The sequence below is a fragment of the Gobio gobio genome, assembly GCF_949357685.1.
Source record: "Gobio gobio genome assembly, chromosome: 11".
NCBI lineage: Eukaryota > Metazoa > Chordata > Actinopteri > Cypriniformes > Gobionidae > Gobio > Gobio gobio.
The window spans coordinates 20,939,287-20,957,117 of record NC_137104.1 but is presented as its reverse complement, the minus strand read 5'-3'; the positions used below and the strand labels follow the sequence as shown (position 1 = coordinate 20,957,117).

The 17,831-nt window shown below is 36.7% G+C and overlaps 1 protein-coding gene across 12 annotated transcripts; it reads left to right on the top strand.

The window, feature by feature from the left end:
* The first annotated feature begins 1,454 nt into the window (after positions 1-1,454).
* tmem268 (transmembrane protein 268) lies at positions 1,455-16,034 on the top strand. Of its 12 annotated transcripts, none has more exons than XM_079830197.1 (12): positions 1,535-1,826; positions 1,904-1,958; positions 2,265-2,315; positions 4,173-4,308; positions 4,666-4,760; positions 4,858-4,965; positions 6,056-6,214; positions 6,333-6,443; positions 11,363-11,452; positions 12,202-12,414; positions 13,259-13,391; positions 15,918-16,034. In XM_079830197.1, the coding sequence occupies exons 4-12, from the start codon at positions 4,197-4,199 to the stop codon at positions 15,956-15,958; spliced, it is 1,062 nt and encodes a 353-aa protein (XP_079686323.1). In that variant the 5' UTR covers positions 1,535-1,826; positions 1,904-1,958; positions 2,265-2,315; positions 4,173-4,196; the 3' UTR covers positions 15,959-16,034. The 12 variants fall into 12 exon arrangements, with proteins under 12 accessions (XP_079686326.1, XP_079686333.1, XP_079686323.1 ...); XM_079830201.1 differs by having other exon boundaries at positions 1,555-1,826; positions 2,222-2,315; XM_079830203.1 differs by having other exon boundaries at positions 1,570-1,826; positions 4,176-4,308.
* Positions 16,035-17,831: the final 1,797 nt, after the last annotated feature.

Genomic DNA, 17,831 nt, shown 5'->3' with positions numbered 1-17,831 from the left:
TTAGAGGTTATTGCATCTGAACTCTTCATGTGTAAGATATCACATAACACATTGCTCTTAAACATCAAGTATGCAAGATATCTTCAGTTTGTTTTGATAACACTTAATGCAAAAGTTGAAATGTAATTAAAACTTGAATTGATTGAAATGACACACATTTGCTGCACACACGCACTCTAATACAAATTATTATACACATAATAATAATAATAATAATAATAATAATAATAATAACATAGCACATTGCTAAAACATTGTCAATCATTGTCATACAAATTCTTTCATTTTCTATTATATAAATTTAAATAAATACACTGACTTACCTAATGTCTCCCAGAATGTTACTTGTATACATTATTAAAATGTATTATTTTATTTTAATTATAAAGGATTTCTAATAGAAATATTACCTAGCCTATTTTTCACCTTGTACATTGTTTGTTATGCTATACATTTTAATCAACTTTAATATATTATAGAATAACTATTTCATAACCATTATTCTTACACACATAAATGTAAACTCATGTACATCAGTACACCTGACTTGCTGTGCAAATTTAGATGCATTTTTCAACTAAGCCTGTAGATGGCATAAGTGTGCTACCATTTTTATTTTCATGGACAGCCATTACTTAGATTTACATGTTGCCTAAGATGTTTGAGGTGAATTCTGTAGGCCTATTGCAATTTCTTTGTATTTTGTATTTTTTATTTTTAAATTTTGTTGCCAAATTTTAGAGGTTTTTTTTACTTTTATTTAGAAATGCACCGGAATGGTGTGGGGCAAGTTGTCACAGATTTTACTGTATTAATTTTCCGAGACGTTTATTTTCTGGCCTTAAAGTATTGGCTGAAATAAATAAATAAATAAATAAATAAATAAATAAATAAATAAATAAATAAATAAATAAATAAATAAATAAATAAATAAATAAATAAATAAATAAATAAATAAATAAATAAATAAATAAATAAATAAATAAATATATATATAAATAAATACTTCAACTGTAATAGCCCCTATAGAGGGGTATGTTTTTACACAGGTACGTTGTCAAAAAAAAGTCTAAAATCTGAAAAATAGTGTTCACTTACCCAAAAGTTATTACAAAATATGATGATATTAACATTTTACTTTGGAAATATCCTAAAAATATATACAAGAAATATTCTTATTTAGCACAGTTCTGAACCAGGTATATAAAAAAAAACACTGCTAGAGAACAGTGCCAATGGACCTTGACTCAAAACCTGTTTTGTTTGCTTTCTATAAACTCATTGACCAGCACCAATTTTGGCAACAGTATATACATGTGAAAACATCATTATGTCATGTGTGTTTCTCTTTCCTGGGCTCACACTTTATTCAAGCACAAGCGCACACATTTTAGCATTGGTCTGTGAAATTGTGTGTACATTCCTGCAGTCATGTGTTCAGACTGAGCTGAGTCACAAGCTAAGAGAAAAAGAAATGAAAAAGTAGAGAGAGAGAGGAAGAGCACTAAAGGGGAGGGTTTAAAATCAGTTTTGCATCCACATAAAGAGGAAGACACACTCACAGAGAGTGAAAGAGAAAGAGAGCACTTACGAGACTACAAGAATTGTAATTGTACCGGAGGAACAAAGTGATATGAAGAGCTAAATAAATAAGAGTTAAAACAGTGGGAGGAGTCTCACAAGAAAAAAGAACGAAGGTTGTGGCAACAGCAGGCATGACTGAGAAGAAACAGATGCAGACACAATGAAGAGAGGGACTTGCTGTCACATGCACACTCTGTTCTTCAGCAGTAAAATGTGTTTGCTGCATTAAATAACAAGCAAGGGTGAGTGGGATCATTTTCAGGGTAATCTATATTTACACACATGCTGTATAATATCTGTGTCTTTGCACTTTCTTCAGCTTGGAGGAGTCAGCTGCAGTGGAGTGAGCTGTGAACGCTATTGTGTGTTTGCAGGTTTGTTGAAATTGCTGACCAACTTTCTTGATTTGTGTTCCCTGGGTCACAAGGTTAAAGCATTAACAGCTCTCTGAAGCAGTATCTCTATAATATGCAAATGTTAATGCACACTGATGCATATTGTGTATGCATAAAACACTTTTTGCAATCACTTACAATAACAAATTCTGTGAAACTGGTTAAGAAATGCTGTTTGTTTTCTTTAAAGTTGAGAAACCCTAACATCTTCCTTACTTTCTTGTATACGAAACTCTAAAAAGAGAAGTTGATGGCAAGATCATGGTGTTTCCTGTTCTTAATCAGGCAGTGCACTGAGCTGAAAGTATCGACTGAAACAAGCTGCCTTGACTAAAGGTTTGTCATCGTGCTCTTTGTCATTTCTTTTGGCTTTTTTGAAGTTTAAACACTCCTTTTTAGACTGCTTTTTGAGTGCAAGATCTCATTTGAATAAGCTATTTATATTTATGAAACCACTGAATACATTTACATAGCAGTAAACATAAATTTAGCTTTTCTTATGTGACATTACATATCACATTTTATAGTATATGGCACCAACACGATCTCTTGACAATGCGTATCAATAGTACGAGTGTGCAATGTCGTGGAATGTATACGCCAAAATAAGTTTTGGTGTGCGCAGTTTTTCGCAAAGCTTTATAATTGCAGTGAATGGCTGTTTCTGTTTTGAAGTCCATAAAAGTGCACCTATCCATTATGAAAGTGCTCCACACGGCTCCAGGGTGTTAATAAAGGCCTTCTGAAGCGAAGCGATGCGCTTGAGTAAGAAAAATATCCATATTTAAAACTTTACAAGCGGTAATCTCTAACGTCCGCTAACTGTCGAATGCACCTTCGCGAGAGACTGGCGTTCCAGCGTATGACGTAGGACGCAGGCGTAGCATAAGTTTCAGTGACGAACGCGGAAGCGCAGAGGATAGAGCAAAACAAAACTTGGTTCTCGCAAGAATTAGCATATTCTCATCGGAACGTCCATACGTCATACGCTGGAACACCAGTCTCGTGAACGCGCGTATGACAGTTAGTGGAAGTTAGAGATTACAGTTTGTAAAGTTTTAAATATGGATATTTTTCTTACACAAAAGCATCGCTTTAGCCTGACAAGCCAGACCCACATCAAGATGTTGGGTCTGGGAACTCACCAATAGCAGGGCTCAATCCGAGGGGCGGGACAAACGGTTGTCTTTCAAATTCCATCTGCACGCAATTGGATAGCGCTACAACCAACCAGAGCAACATGAAGCGGAGCTAGTTGATAGATTAAACTTTCGCCGTATCCGGTCGGCAAAACTCCAAACACATCTTCCTTTTTTAAGAATGACTTCAGTGCCATTCTTTGTTCTTTTCTCAAAGAAAAGCTTAACTCCAAGTCTTCCAGAGTCGCGGCCAAAGCCGATTCGAAACACCGCCGTTCGCCAGCTTCTTTGTTTACAAGTAGCACACGGAACCGCCGCAACTCTGCCATCATTATGTTAAGCTCGCCCACCGACTCTATACATGTGATTGTCCTGACTAGAGTTTGTTTTTTCCAGCTCGCAAGTCAACGGAGAGTTGCTAGACTACCCTGGCTGCAAAATAGATTTGCTGCCGCTAGGGTGCGTCTAGATTTCTAGGCTAGCATTGCTTAGCTTCAGAGGCTTTTATTAACCCCCCGGAACCATGTGGAGCACTTTTATAATGGATAAGTGCACTTTTATGGACTTCAAAACACAAACGGCCATTCACTGCCATTATAAAGCTCGGAAGAGCCAGGACATTTTTTTAATATACCTTTGATTGTATTCGTCTGAAAGAAGAATGTCATATACCCCTGACTTGAGGGTGAGTAAAACATTGGCTAATTTTCATTTTTGGGTGAACTATCCCTTTAAATCTTGCCCCTACAAGTTCACAATCATCTGCCTCCATTTTGGCTCTTTTTAAATTTGGTAATTGTTTCTTTTATACACTCTTAAAAAAAAGGTTATTCATTGACATCGATGGTTCCATGAAGAACCTTTAACATCCATAATTAACCTTTCTATTCCACATAATTCTTCAGATTATTAAAATGTTCTTCACACTAAGTTCTTTTAAGAACTGTTCACTTCTGTGGCATCGCTGTGTAAACCCCCTTTTGGAACCTTTATTTTTAAGAGTGTGCAAATTGCTGTGAGAAAGTGTTCATATTTTGGTGCACATGTTTTCCAGCAGGTTCTGACAGTGGCCGTCACCATGGAGGAGAGGGAGCGGCAGTGTAATGGAGAGGAAAGAAGTGATGTTGGATCCCCCAGAGAACAGTCAGCCACAGCAGGAGAGCGAAGCAGAGCGTCCACATGGAGGAATGGTACTTTCCTCTCTCTGCCTGTCCCCTTTCAGTATTAATAAAACTTAAATCATCGAACACTAGTGTGACTGCAGTGTGATTATTACCAGCTGGTTTATTGCCCTGAAGGACACAATAGTTCTGAAATGCTTGTAATTCTCTAATGACTCATAACATGCCATACTGTATTCTTCTGTAAAACCACAGGAATTAGAAATATGTTTCCATCCTTTAAATACAATACTTTTATTTTCAATTCTTAATAGGTCATTTAAATCCAGCACAAATTATCCCTGACAACAAGAGACACACTCGTATTAAACACTGGATTTCAGATTTAAACTGTTTAATTGACCTCACTGGATGTCTTTCTGTCAGGTCAGTGTGTGGCATCTGTGCCCACTTCTTCTTGGTTCACTCCCACGTTTGACTTTTCACACTGCAGGACTCTTTTGGAAAGCAATGGCTTTCAGGCTAGTACATTTCCAGCATGCTTAACAATCATTTATACCCATTTCTAAATTAATCAACTTATTTACATGTTGTGTTTTGATGTTAAATCTATTCCAGATTCCAACAGAAGATTTTGAGGGTCCACTGCATTTAGCGCTGGACCATCCGTCCGTCAAAAGATACCTGCTTTTCAACTCAAATGTTTTTAATTTCATCATGGCACCGGTAAGAAATCCCTTTCTAAATCTCTAAAGTTCACACACATTCCAGCACTGAACAAAGTCAACAGGACTATGGGTGAAACTCACAGAACCTGTTAATGCAGGCCTGGTTCATATTTCACTCCAAAATTATTTTTTTCTCAAAGAAACTAAAGTCTTTTTTAGAACCAAGATTTTAATTAATTGTGAAAAATCTATTACTATTCTATACTAAAATCTATATTTACTGCTTACAACAAAGATATATTAAATAAACTACATTTAAATATATAGCAAACTGTACATGTTTCTTGAATTGTAAAGCATTATCAAATGTAGTATTTTTGGATGTACCTTTAATTTAATCTGATTATGTTTTAAGGCCCATTCACACCAAGAATGATAACCATAAAGATAACTATTACGATAACTATATTAACGTCCTCACCATAACATGTTACTGTTCTGTTTATGATAAGCGGGCTGCAGTTTTGTCATCTGTCACTTTAAATGCTTGAGTGCTTTAAAGTCATTTGGATTCTAATTGGCTCTCAATTAAAATAAAAAATATAATTCTTAAAGTGTCATTATTGTTATAGATAGTGATGTGATGTGGAATTCCCTTCTCATAAAATTAGAACGATTAGCCTATTGAAACTTTATCACTATACAATAGTTATAGTTATTTTATAAAATACTTTACAGTATTTTATTTACTGTAATACATTAAATCTTTTTTGTGTGATAATAACAATCTAATAAGAATAAATCAATGAAAATAATGGTATTTACTAAAAGTAAAACACCCAGATTCTTTATGGTAATGGAAAACAAGATTAATTTTCTTTATGCAAACTTAAATTTCTTGTATTTTTTAAATATTTTAATTTATCTTTTCATTTTGGATTTTAATTTGACCCCACCCCCACAACAACTAAAAATAGTACATTTTGGATTCAAAAATCATGTTCCCCCTTGTCATTAACCTTCTGATCACATTTCACAATAACATATCCAATCAGCAGACAGATATATAAGGATAAAATAACCAGGCAGGAATTTGGAGGATCAGGTGACTGAAAGGAAATACAGGAATTGTTATGTGTCTGTTGCAGTTTTTGTATCTGGTGCTGTGGTGCGCTGTGTACTCGTCCCTTCACATGTACCTTGAAGGCAGTACAGCGAACTTCTGGGTACTCTGTCTGTGTGTCAGTCTGGTGTCCATAATCCTCACCGCCGCCATCATGCTCATCTTCCACTACAGCAACAAAGAGGTGGGCTGTCACGTGACATCACTCTCTCTTTCTTGTTAGGTCTAATTCAGTCTTTTGAATAAATAATCCTGTATTCTCTTTGAATGCAGATTAACAGGTGTTTGTGTATCTGTTTCAGATCAACATGAACATAGACGTGCGGTTGGTGGGGGTCAATGAGCACATGGTCAGACACAGGCTGCTGTTGGGAGTGGCCGACTGGGTGCATAAATGCAGAGGAAAACTGCAGGTAATTTGCTCCTGTTCTGTACTGCATATTGTATCTAGGCTCATACTTCCTGCAAGTCTTATCAGAATAATCATGAGAATCAGCTTTAAGCTTTGACTTTTCAAGTTGGGTGACGTGCCAATTTAAGTTTTATGGTGAAATGTAACAGGAAATGATCGGTGTTGATTGTGCAATGTACTTTGTACACATTTTATGTGATAAAGCTTGCTAGAAAATGTTACTAATTAACCAGTATATGCGGTGTCTTGCTCACAAAACAACATTTCCCATCATCCTCTTTGGCAGCATGAGAAATTTAAAGCGTTAAAAGAAATTAAAGGAAATGAAAGCAAAAAAAGAAATTTCTGTCATTAATTACTCACCCTCATGTCATTCCAAACCAGTAGACTGTCGTTTATCTTAGGAACACAAATTAAGATATTTTTGATGAAATCCGAGAGACCCCTCCCATGTTTAGGGGCGTGAACATAGATATCCATAATAAAGGCTAGATGTCTCGTGCGTGTTGCTGGCCAATGGAGGTCGACGTCCGCACCTGGCGGCCATCTTGTCACAGTCAGCTCGCTCACTCATAACATTGTGTTTTAATGGTGCGTGTACTTTTTAAATAACCATAACTTGCTAAATTTTCAACCGATTTTCAAACTGTTTGGTTTGTTATAAACGCCAGAGATGTAGTTATGACACTGCATACTTATGAAAAATTATTCATAATTTGTTCAAGCATCCATAATTATAGCCACGTTAATAACGTTTGTAAGAAACCAAACCATTTGTAAATCCGTCAAAATTTCAGTGAGATAAGAGTATTTGTGTTCATTCAGATCATCAGGTACCACAGAGCCCTGCCTGTGACAAGATGGCCGCCGGTGATGACGTTAGAGACTCCGCCGTAAGACATCTAGCCTTTATTATGGATATCTATGGGCGTGAAAATGTACAACCCCAAATCAGAAAAAGTTGGGACAGTATGGAAAACACAAAAAAAAAAAAAAAAAAGTGATTTCTAAATTTACTTTGACTTGTATTTCATTGCAGACAATATGAACACAAAATATTTCATGTTTTGTCTGGTCAACTTCATGTCATTTGTAAATATGCATCCTTTCCTTCAGACCTGCAACACATTTCAAAAAAGTTGGGACAGTAAAGCATTTACCACTTTGTAATGTTGCCATTCCTTTTCACAACACTTAAAAGACATTTAGGGACTGAAGACACCAAGTGATGAAGTGTTGCAGGTGTAATTTTGTCCCATTCTTCCTGCAAACAAGTCTTAAGATGGGCAACAGTACGGGGTCTTCGTTGTCGCATTTTGTGCTTCAAAATGCGCCACACATTCTCTATTGGAGACAGGTCGGGACTGCAGGCAGGCCAGTCAAGTACCCGTACCCTCTTCCTCCGCAGCCAGGACTTTGTAATGTGTGTAGAAAGTGGTTTTGCATTGTCTTGTTGAAATATGCATGGACTTCCCTGGAAGACGTTCTTGAAGGCAGCATATTATGCTCCAAAATCTCTATGTACTTTTCAGCATTAATGGTGCCTTCACAGAAGTGCAAGTTACCTTTGCCAAGGGCACTGACACAACCCCATACCATGACAGACCCTGGCTTTTGGACTGGTTGCTGGTAACAGTCCTGATGATCCTTTTCTTCTTTGGTCCGGAGCACACGGCATCCATTCCTCCCAAAAAATACCTCAAATACTGATTCATCTGACCACAGTACACGTTTCCACTGTGTGATGGTCCATCCCAGATGCCTCCGAGCCCAGAGAAGTCGACGGCGCTTCTGGACACTGTTAACATAGGGCTTCCTTTTGGCACAGTACAGTTTTAACTGGCATTTGTGGATGTAACTACGTATTGTGGTACTTGACAAAGGTTTGCCAAAGTAGTCCTGAGCCCATGTGGTGATATCGCTTATAGATGAATGACGATTCTTGATGCAGTGCCGTCTGAGGGATCGGAGATCACGGTTGTTCAGCTTAGGCTTGCGCCCTTGTCCTTTACGCACTGAAATTCCTCCAGATTCCTTGAATCTTTTAATTATGTTATGCACTGTTGAATGTGAAATATCCAAATCTCTTCCTATCTTTCTTTGAGGAACATTGTTTTTAAACATTTCAATAATTTTCTCACGTATTTGTTGGCAAACTGGCGATCCTCGGCCCATCTTTGCTCCTAAAGGATTAGACCTTTCTTGGATGCAGCTTTTGTATCAAATCATAATTACAATCACCTGTTGACAGCACCTGTTTCAAATCACATCATTATTTAACCATTTTACCTCATTACTAGCCCTAAATTGCTCCTGTCCCAACTTTTTTTGAAATGTGTTGCAGGTCTGAATGACAGGAAAGGATGCATATTTACAAATGACATGAAGTTGACCAGACAAAACATGAAATATTTTGTGTTCATATTGTCTGCAATGAAATACAAGTCAAAGTAAATTTAGAAATCACTTTCAGAAACCAGCTTCCCTTGCCTTGAATCTAACACTTTCTACAATCAACTTTTTCTGATTTGGGGTTGTAAAGTCGATGTCCCTGCAATAACAGACCGGCGTGCATCTATAAATTATTAATTCATAAACGTTGTTCAAGTTTACTGCGACAATGGAGCCGCGAACTTCACATACTTTTAAAAATCCAGCGTTTAGTTGATCCAGGTATGCGCTCATTGTCACATTTGTAAACAAGACGGCGTTCTTCTTCCACGAGTCACGGCATTTGTTCCATTTGTCTCATGGACATCCTGTAGAATTCAACCAATCAGATGACGACTTCGAAACTCCTGTAGTGTTTCCAGAAGAGTGTACCGTATGCATTAGACGTTCAGCCAACATTACGTGGGCATGACGTCTGAGGCTGAGACTACTTCTGTGTCAGTCTCCCTTGCTGTCCATGTTTTAAATACAGTGCAGAGCTTCCTTGTTCTATGTCAGCTCCTGCGTCAGCACCACACGCATGCGTCGTGGTGCTCACATGAAAAGAGAAGAAATTGTTGAATAAAGTTCTTACTGTAGGGTGTGACTTAATTTTGTCCATCGGGAATTGATTGAATCACTGACTTTGTTTATATGTGCACCAATAATGTGATTTATAATAATCAGAGTAAGGTCTTAATACGCGTTTACATGACATGAGCAGAACTCTTCACTCCAGTTTACATGCAATTTTCATTATTCTGATTATTAGCTAATAAGTATACAGTAGTTATACCACACTCGGATAGGCATATGGAACCCCTCCTGTTAGAACCGCCCGCTCCAAGCGGGACTCCGGCATGAGTGTCGGACACTCTAACGAGAAGGCTAAAGGCTGCAACCTAGCCACTCGCTAGAGCGTCTCTTGAGATCAGAGCAGTGAGGTTTACTCGCACAGCGACTACTAGCTGGCCTCCGTTACACTCACCCTCCCTAAATCTCACTCCCATCTGGGTCACGGCACCAATGTAACCCCTCCTGTTCAAACCGCCCGCTCCAACCTCTAGCGTCAGTCGCTATAGCGTCTCGTGAGATCAGAGGAATGAGGTTTACTCGCACAGCGACTACTAGCTGGCCTCCGTTACACATACAGTATGCATGTTACCGGCCATTGTTTTAATCTACTCACATCAAATTCATAATACATTTTTATGGACATAGCTTACTATATATTATTCAGTGCCGTGATGAACATCGCAATGCCGGGTTTGCCTACGCAGCCGTCGTGTTCTTTGCGCCGTCTACATGAAGATATACGGAGCAGTTTAGTGATTTGGAGAAGAGAAAACTTCAGAATTATGTCACAAAGTTCATTCATGAAGTTGTGTGAACAACACAGGCTATCTGTGTACGTCCGTGCACATGCACACTTTAATCAGAATGGTAATAATGCGATTAATGTGTTTACATGACTGTTTAATGCGATTAAAATCAGCATACGCCACCTAGTTTAATGCGACTGTGGTTACTACGATTATGAGCTTAATCGCATTAGTTTGATCAAAGTATTGCGTTTACATGAGGTAAAGTTTAATCGCAATATTGTCAAAATACTATTATAATCGCATTATGTGGGAGCATGTAAACGTAGTCATTGGTTTGCTATTGCTATAATGGTTGTCCTGCCCTCGTGCCAGTAAACATGCTATCAGAGAAGAGAGCTGTTAGTGGGAAGGGAAGTTATTTTGATTAAAGATGATGAGGGTAAATGTTTTTTTTTTTGTGCATGGATAGTATTTATTAATAAATACAGCAATATTCTATAAAAAAAAATAAGAATGATTTTGTGGTGACATTAAAGGGTTAGTTCAAGCAAAAAATTTTATTCTGTTATCATTTACTCACTACATGTTGTTCTAAACCTGAATGTCTTTCTTTCTTTTGTGGAATCTTTTTTTGTCCATTCAATGGAAGTCAAGTCAAGAGCATTCTTCAAAATACAGTATGTTCTTTTGTGTTCCACAGAAGAAAGTCATGGGTGTGTAAATGCTGACAGAATATTTATTTTTGGGTGAACCAACCCTTTAAAATACAACACATTAAGCATCAACTGCATAACTAACAGCATGTTGATTTTCTTTCACTAGCACTAAAAATATTCCTGCTTTTATTTGGAAGTGAAAAGAAAGAAAAATGAAATTCACTTCAAATGAACACTTCTATTATGTTTTGACCAAAATCACGTGAATGTGTATCACATCGTTATTACCATTTTTAAATTGGTAAGCAAGATTTGGTGGAAGGGGAGATTAACAGTTAACTGTTTATTGGTATGAGAGACTGTAAGCTGTACTGTTTAATCAGATAACTGAATACCTTCCTGATTTACATCCTTATCTTGTTTATTTTCTTCTGTAGTCTGTGATGGAACTGATAATGTTTAAATTTATGAACAAACTTGTTTAACTGCTGTTTTCTTTCTGCCTCCAGCTCTTCTGTGTATACTGGGACTTGTCCCCGTGTCTGAGTTGTCTGGTGGAAGCGCTGGACGACATGAGTTTTGTCACAGATCAAGTACAGGTTGGCTTGCTTTTGTTCATTGATTTGTTCTTATGTTGATGCTTTTTGGCTCTACAGAAAGTAATCAATACAAAAATGTTTTGTACTCAAAATATAATGGGCCATCAAACAATTGTAGGGCAAAGTGTTGCATGATAAATATTCACATATGCTGCGTCATACTTCAACAGTTTATGGTTGTTTAGTCTAACTCTAAGGAACAAGGGAATTATGAGAGAACAAGGGTATTATACATGTTTGGGTTACACTTTATTTTAAGGTGTCATTGTTACAATGTAATTATATATTTAAGTACTGAGTAATATTGATTAACTATAGGGTTAGGGTTTTGTTGAGGGTTAGCTGCATGTAATTATGGATAATTTACTGTTGTTACTATAGTAAGTACATGTAACATATGTAACAATGACACTGTAAAATAAATTGTTACCCATTTTTGTTACTTGAAACAAAATAAAATGTAAAAATTGTAAACGTATTTTATTTCAGCTAGTTTTCAGCCCGGCAACATTTCTCCTTTTCATTTAGTTTAATGATGCACTGTACTAAAATAACTAAAACTAAAACTGAAATAAAAATGACACAATGAAACAAATGAATAAAAAATATACAATAACTAATACAAATGACACAACACAACAAAATTACGAAAACCAATTCAAAAAATGAATCACTAATATTCTAATGATACTAAAATAACTCTTTGAGAGGATGAAATACTGTCACAAAGTTCCCATTTTACCCTGCAGAACAAACTCAAGAAAAGAATGTCCCACCTAGTTCTAGTGACTGAGGTCACGACCCTGGATCCTGAAGGTGGATTACAGGATGAGGAGGTTCCAGAAGAAGAGCGCCCCCTGCTGGTGGAGGGACAAGAGAGAAGTTCATCAACCAGTCAACGGGAAGACTCTAAACTCACAAAACACTTCAGCCTGATGCCTGACGTCACTCTAGCAAATCAGGTGAAAATAAATATTTATTATATACTGTATGAATCATTCAATGTTACTATATTTTTACCAGTGGCAGTTTGAGATGGAATTAGGCAGAAAATGTAAATTTACTCACATGTTGAAAAATAGAAGATTATAGTATGTTTACCATTTTTTAAATAGAGACTCATAGATTTAGATATAAATAAGGACGCTCAATAATCTTTCAAAGCACTAACCGAGCAATTGTCAGTTTAGGAAAATCAATGGGACAAATCATGCTGGTCATCTGCGGTTTGAGAGACTCCCTCTTATAATGTCTTATTATTATTGGTTATTTATAAGGAAATATTCCATCATTTGCATCACCATTCTGGTAAATTTATGCATCATCGGATAAATATACAACTCCTCTTTCATTCCTGCAGTGATTCAAACTCCTATGAATTTGAATATAAAACACCTAAAACCTAATAAAAAAAACAAACAAAAAAAACACCTGGACAATGACTTTCTAGAGCTGCTGTACAGCCAAAACAATCTTTGTTGCGTTCATTTCCTATTATCACTGTAAAGCTGCTTTGAAACAGTATGTATTGTAAAAAGCGCTATATATAAACAGTATGAAGGTGACTTGACATGATATGATGAAAAGAATATATCTTTATTCATTCTATGCAACTTTATTATCCTCATAAGTAAAAGCGTGTTTAAGTTGCCTTAGTAATAATTAGAATAGTATTATATTTAGAATATCATCACATATTATCACTGATGATGTGCGCAAGTTGCACCATTGGGTGTTTCAGAAACCAGCTTCCCTTGCCTTGAATCTAAGATTTAAATTAAAAAAATGTGTAACTGTTTTCTTCAGGCTGTTGCTCACCAGCTCCTGATGACCTACAGTGCACTTTATGTCAGACTGCTAGTATCAAACAAGCTTCCTGTTCTTTCCCAGCGGCCTTCAGGTGCAGGGAGAAATCATTGCACTTCATCTCTGTGTCTGTGTGAGTATGTGGAGTTAAAGGTCCTGCAGTAGATGGAGCATGACAATCAAATCTCACATTAAAAAGTATTAGTCATCCATTTCTGTGGGATGATTATTTTGCTGTCGATTATGATATAGTCACAGACTGTTCATGCTGCTCTTGAAGCTGTTATGATTTGATCTATGCATTGAAATATACTGTATATTTTTGTTTCCTGACTTATTGTGGTTCTTTATGTGATTTTGATTCACACCATATGCTCATATGCTATGCAACTTTATTATCCTCATAAGTAAAAGCGTGTTTAAGTTGCCTTAGTAATAATTAGAATAGTATTATATTTAGAATATCATCATTTATCATCATTATAATTTATTCCTTCCTCTTCCATGTTAAGTTTTTGTATTAACCAGCCAAACTGATAAACCATCAGTCGCACTGGTACAAAATCGGTTTTGTGTTTTATGTGTATTTTTTTTAGTACTGACTTGTGGTTCTTTATGAGATTCTGATTAACACCGTCACAACCTACGAGCGCAAAGGAACAAGCGATGAAAGCTTTCTCTTCCACATTCATCAACATGGATTTTGACAAACTTCCAAATGATACAGGGTATTCAACCAGGAAAAATTAAGGGCGTTGATTTTGTTGGTAACACTTTACAATGAGGTCTCATTTGTTAAAATTAGTTGATTACATTAACATGAAAAATATACAGTATTAAAGCCACAATATGTAGCTTTCCGCCGCTAGAGGGCGCTTATTCAGAACAAAGGTGTAGCTTGATGATGCCTGGATTTTTTTTTGGCGTTATAGATAAACGGCCTTACTAACGGAATCATTTTTTTTAGTAACGAGTAATCAAACAAATGACTGTTTCTCCCGTTACAACGCCGTTAGCGTTACTGAGAATAAAATGCGGCGTTACTATAATTGAGCTCACTGAAGCGGTTTTCATCCGAACAGGCTCTCTGTCAGTCGGACCTGCAACATTTTCTTTTCTCTGGTTGGTTGGTGTGTGTGTGTGTGTATGCGATGATGATGATTGATTGGTGGGTGGGAGACAAGGTTGCGGTTGATAGGTTGAGTTCACACACATACACACCTATGACACACACGCATATCACAGTCACACACACCAACGACCAGGAGGAGTCAGAGCGATGGCAAGTCCAACGACTTCAAAGGTAGCTTTCGCAAACTGGAAGTATACAGTAAGCACTACTTTTCCCTCGTTGAGGTGAAAGGTAAATGAATGCTTATGTAACGTGCAACTTATGCCCAGGAAGAAAGAGTCTCTCCACGTCGGTGGCAAGTAATTCTAATCTAAATGAAGCACCTCACATTATCACATGGCATAGTAGCATAGTACTCATAATATTTACACAATATTTACACTATAGTAGGTCTACTGATAATATTTACAATAATGTATTGAATTTGATAGGTGTCTCTCACATTGTCCCACAGCAACATTACAATAGTGTACATTAATGTTTTATAATAATAATTTATTCTATTTAGTGTCCAATTCATTCATTTATCATATTTTATATTGGGGGCATCCAAGTTATTTGACATATTTGAACATTTGAAAAAAAAAAACCAAAGTAACACAGTAGTTACTTTCCCTGGTAATTAGTTACTTTTATAATAATGTAATTCAGTTACTATTTGTAAGTAAATTTGTAACTAGTAACTATAACTAATTACTTTTTAAAGAAACGTTCCCAACACTGATAATGAAAGTGTGAAAGTTATAATGCTACACTGTGCATTCACTCGGTGGCTACTATGAGACACTTGTTGCACACTGCAGTAAGCTAGATTGATATTAGGCATGGTAAAACATGGTACTCGCGGTAAATCATGAAAACGAGATTTAAACAATAAGACTAACTGTGTTGAGCTATATAACTATGATTTGTTTTCTGTCGAAGAATGTATCTAAAGTTGCTCACCGGAAATCGAAGGTAACGCGGGTATGATGTCATTGATAGGCGACGCACGTATATGGATTTAAACATTCTTGGACACATTTGGGATAATGTAAGTACACAAGTCAAAAAAATATATAGCATTGTTCTAATGGTTTTTGGATATTTTAATCCAAAAATATTACATATTAAAATAAAAAATGTAATGGACCCGAACTAACATGAATGAACGTTAAAAAGAGCAATAAATACTGTAACAAACATGTTGCTCACTGCTAATGCACTATTGTTTTTATTGTAAAGTGTTACCTTCGTATCGATTGATTGACTGAAAAGTGTCTCTATAAGTAGTTGGAGGGGCGGGGCTAGAAATAAGAGGAAGTAATGATGTCCGTCACATAGTAAAGTTATTACATTTTGATGAAAAATTACAAAGACAAAATTAGTTTTCTTTGAAATAATGTGCACTGTGATGAACATGAATTAAAGTAAATAGTCTGAGTTTTGATTTCATGTTTATTTTTATCTGAGATTTGCCCTAACCTTTTTTTTTTTTTTTTAAGATGTTAAACATGAAATATGTTCTGATTGGCTGTGATTTTGCAGCATATTCTCTTTCAGTGTGGAAACCTGTCGTGCCTAGTTAGGGCACTGAGTAAAGTGCCGGTCTTACATAAGTCTCTGGTGAGGGGAGGACAGTGCAGAGAGGAGAGCCACCGTGGAAGAGATAGGAAATGACAGTAATGGTGTCAACATGAATCAACCAGCGAGCCAGTGAATCTACACTGGCACCGCACTGCTCAAAGCTTGGCACAAGTACATGGGTATGCGATGTTAACCAACAGAGCACAGAGCAGCTCATAACAGCACTGCACCGTGAGGGACGTGTACATCAGATGTAGTTGGCCAACAGAGGTTGTTAATCAGCCTTGATGGAGCTGTGGAGTTGATAGGTGGGTGACACAGAACGCAGTATGGGTGACAGAAACACACGCCGTGAGGGTCAGAGCAGAAGAGGCGAAACTGTGTGGTGGAAGACGACAGGCCTGCAGTGTTAAATGATTACTGAAACGATGGGTCTCTTTGGGAGGCTAAACGACCATCTGTGATCCTACCGACACAGTCTGGCTTGCTTCCTACTTCTAACTTGATTCATCTCTCTTCTCTCCCACCTCTTTCCATTTTGGATGAATCTGATGAAACCTGTCAAGAAGGAATCCAGGTCATATTTCACCCCGAAATCAAAAGAAAGACTTAATATTTTATATTATTTAGGCTTTTTTTTTTCAACTAACAAAATGATTTGTAACTATTTTAGTTAACAATAACAACACTGTTTTTAGAACCATTAATAATAATAATAAAGAAAATGTTTTAGACTAAATGAATTAGCGCCTCTCCATTTGAATATCTGAATAATGGAGAAAAACATAATTTTGGTCATAACACAAAAAAATCTAAAAGAAGAACTCAGTAATTAGTTCCTTAACAAAAATGTTTTTTTTCCCCACTAAAAAAGCAATAGTTATTTTGAAAAATCTTGTTAAAAAAAATATAAAGTAACATACATGGAGCGGGTCGCCTCATGGGGGCCGCCATTTTGAGATCACATGACCAACCAAATACTACTCCCTTTTTTTCTGCAATTGGATGCTTTCACTAATGGAATAAATAATTCCTGAATAAATTAATTGTGGCTGACTGCGAAAAGTACAATTGGCATTGGTACACTCTAAAAAAAGCTGGGTTAAAAACAACCCAAGTTGGGTTGAAAATGGACTAACCCAGTGGTTGGGTTAAATGTTTGCTTTAAAACAACCCAATCGCTAGGTTAAAACAACCCAATTGCTGGGTTAGTCCATTTTCAACCCAACTTGGGTTGTTTTTAACCCAGCTTTTTTTACAATGTAACTGAAAACATTTGATTTTACATTGTGTATCCACACCACCAGGTGTCAGTTTAAGGCCAGGACAACTGCCTATTGATCAGTGCTCAGTGTTTGGACAGGTTTTGAATTTGATTGTGCGGGTAAAAATTGTTTTGGGCGGGTGAACAAAATTTGGGGTCAGTTTGGCGGTTTTCAAACATCTAAATTTTATAGTCTAATTGGTTAATAAACAAAACTCAAGTGTGCATGTACTCCATAAAATCAGTCATTATGACGTTACTAAACACACAGGCCCAAGCAGAGTCGGCTGGCTTTGGTGTTGACGTTACAGACAAGCACACACTTTTAGCCAATCAGTGATCAGCAGGCAGACGTGATCATTCATGACCGACAGGTTTTTAGCACGATAACTTGTAGTTGTATATTCAAGTGATAGCTATGTGGAAGAGGCATAAATATAGGCAACAGTAATGATTGGGAAAGTGACCCAACTCTCAAAACGTGGATTACACCTGTGGTGGGAGATGACTCAAAGGCTCTATATATAACCAACTCTGAGAGCACAGCTGAATGACAGTTCAAATTGAATATCGTCATGTGCACTGGTCAGGACATCTGCAACTTTTAAACC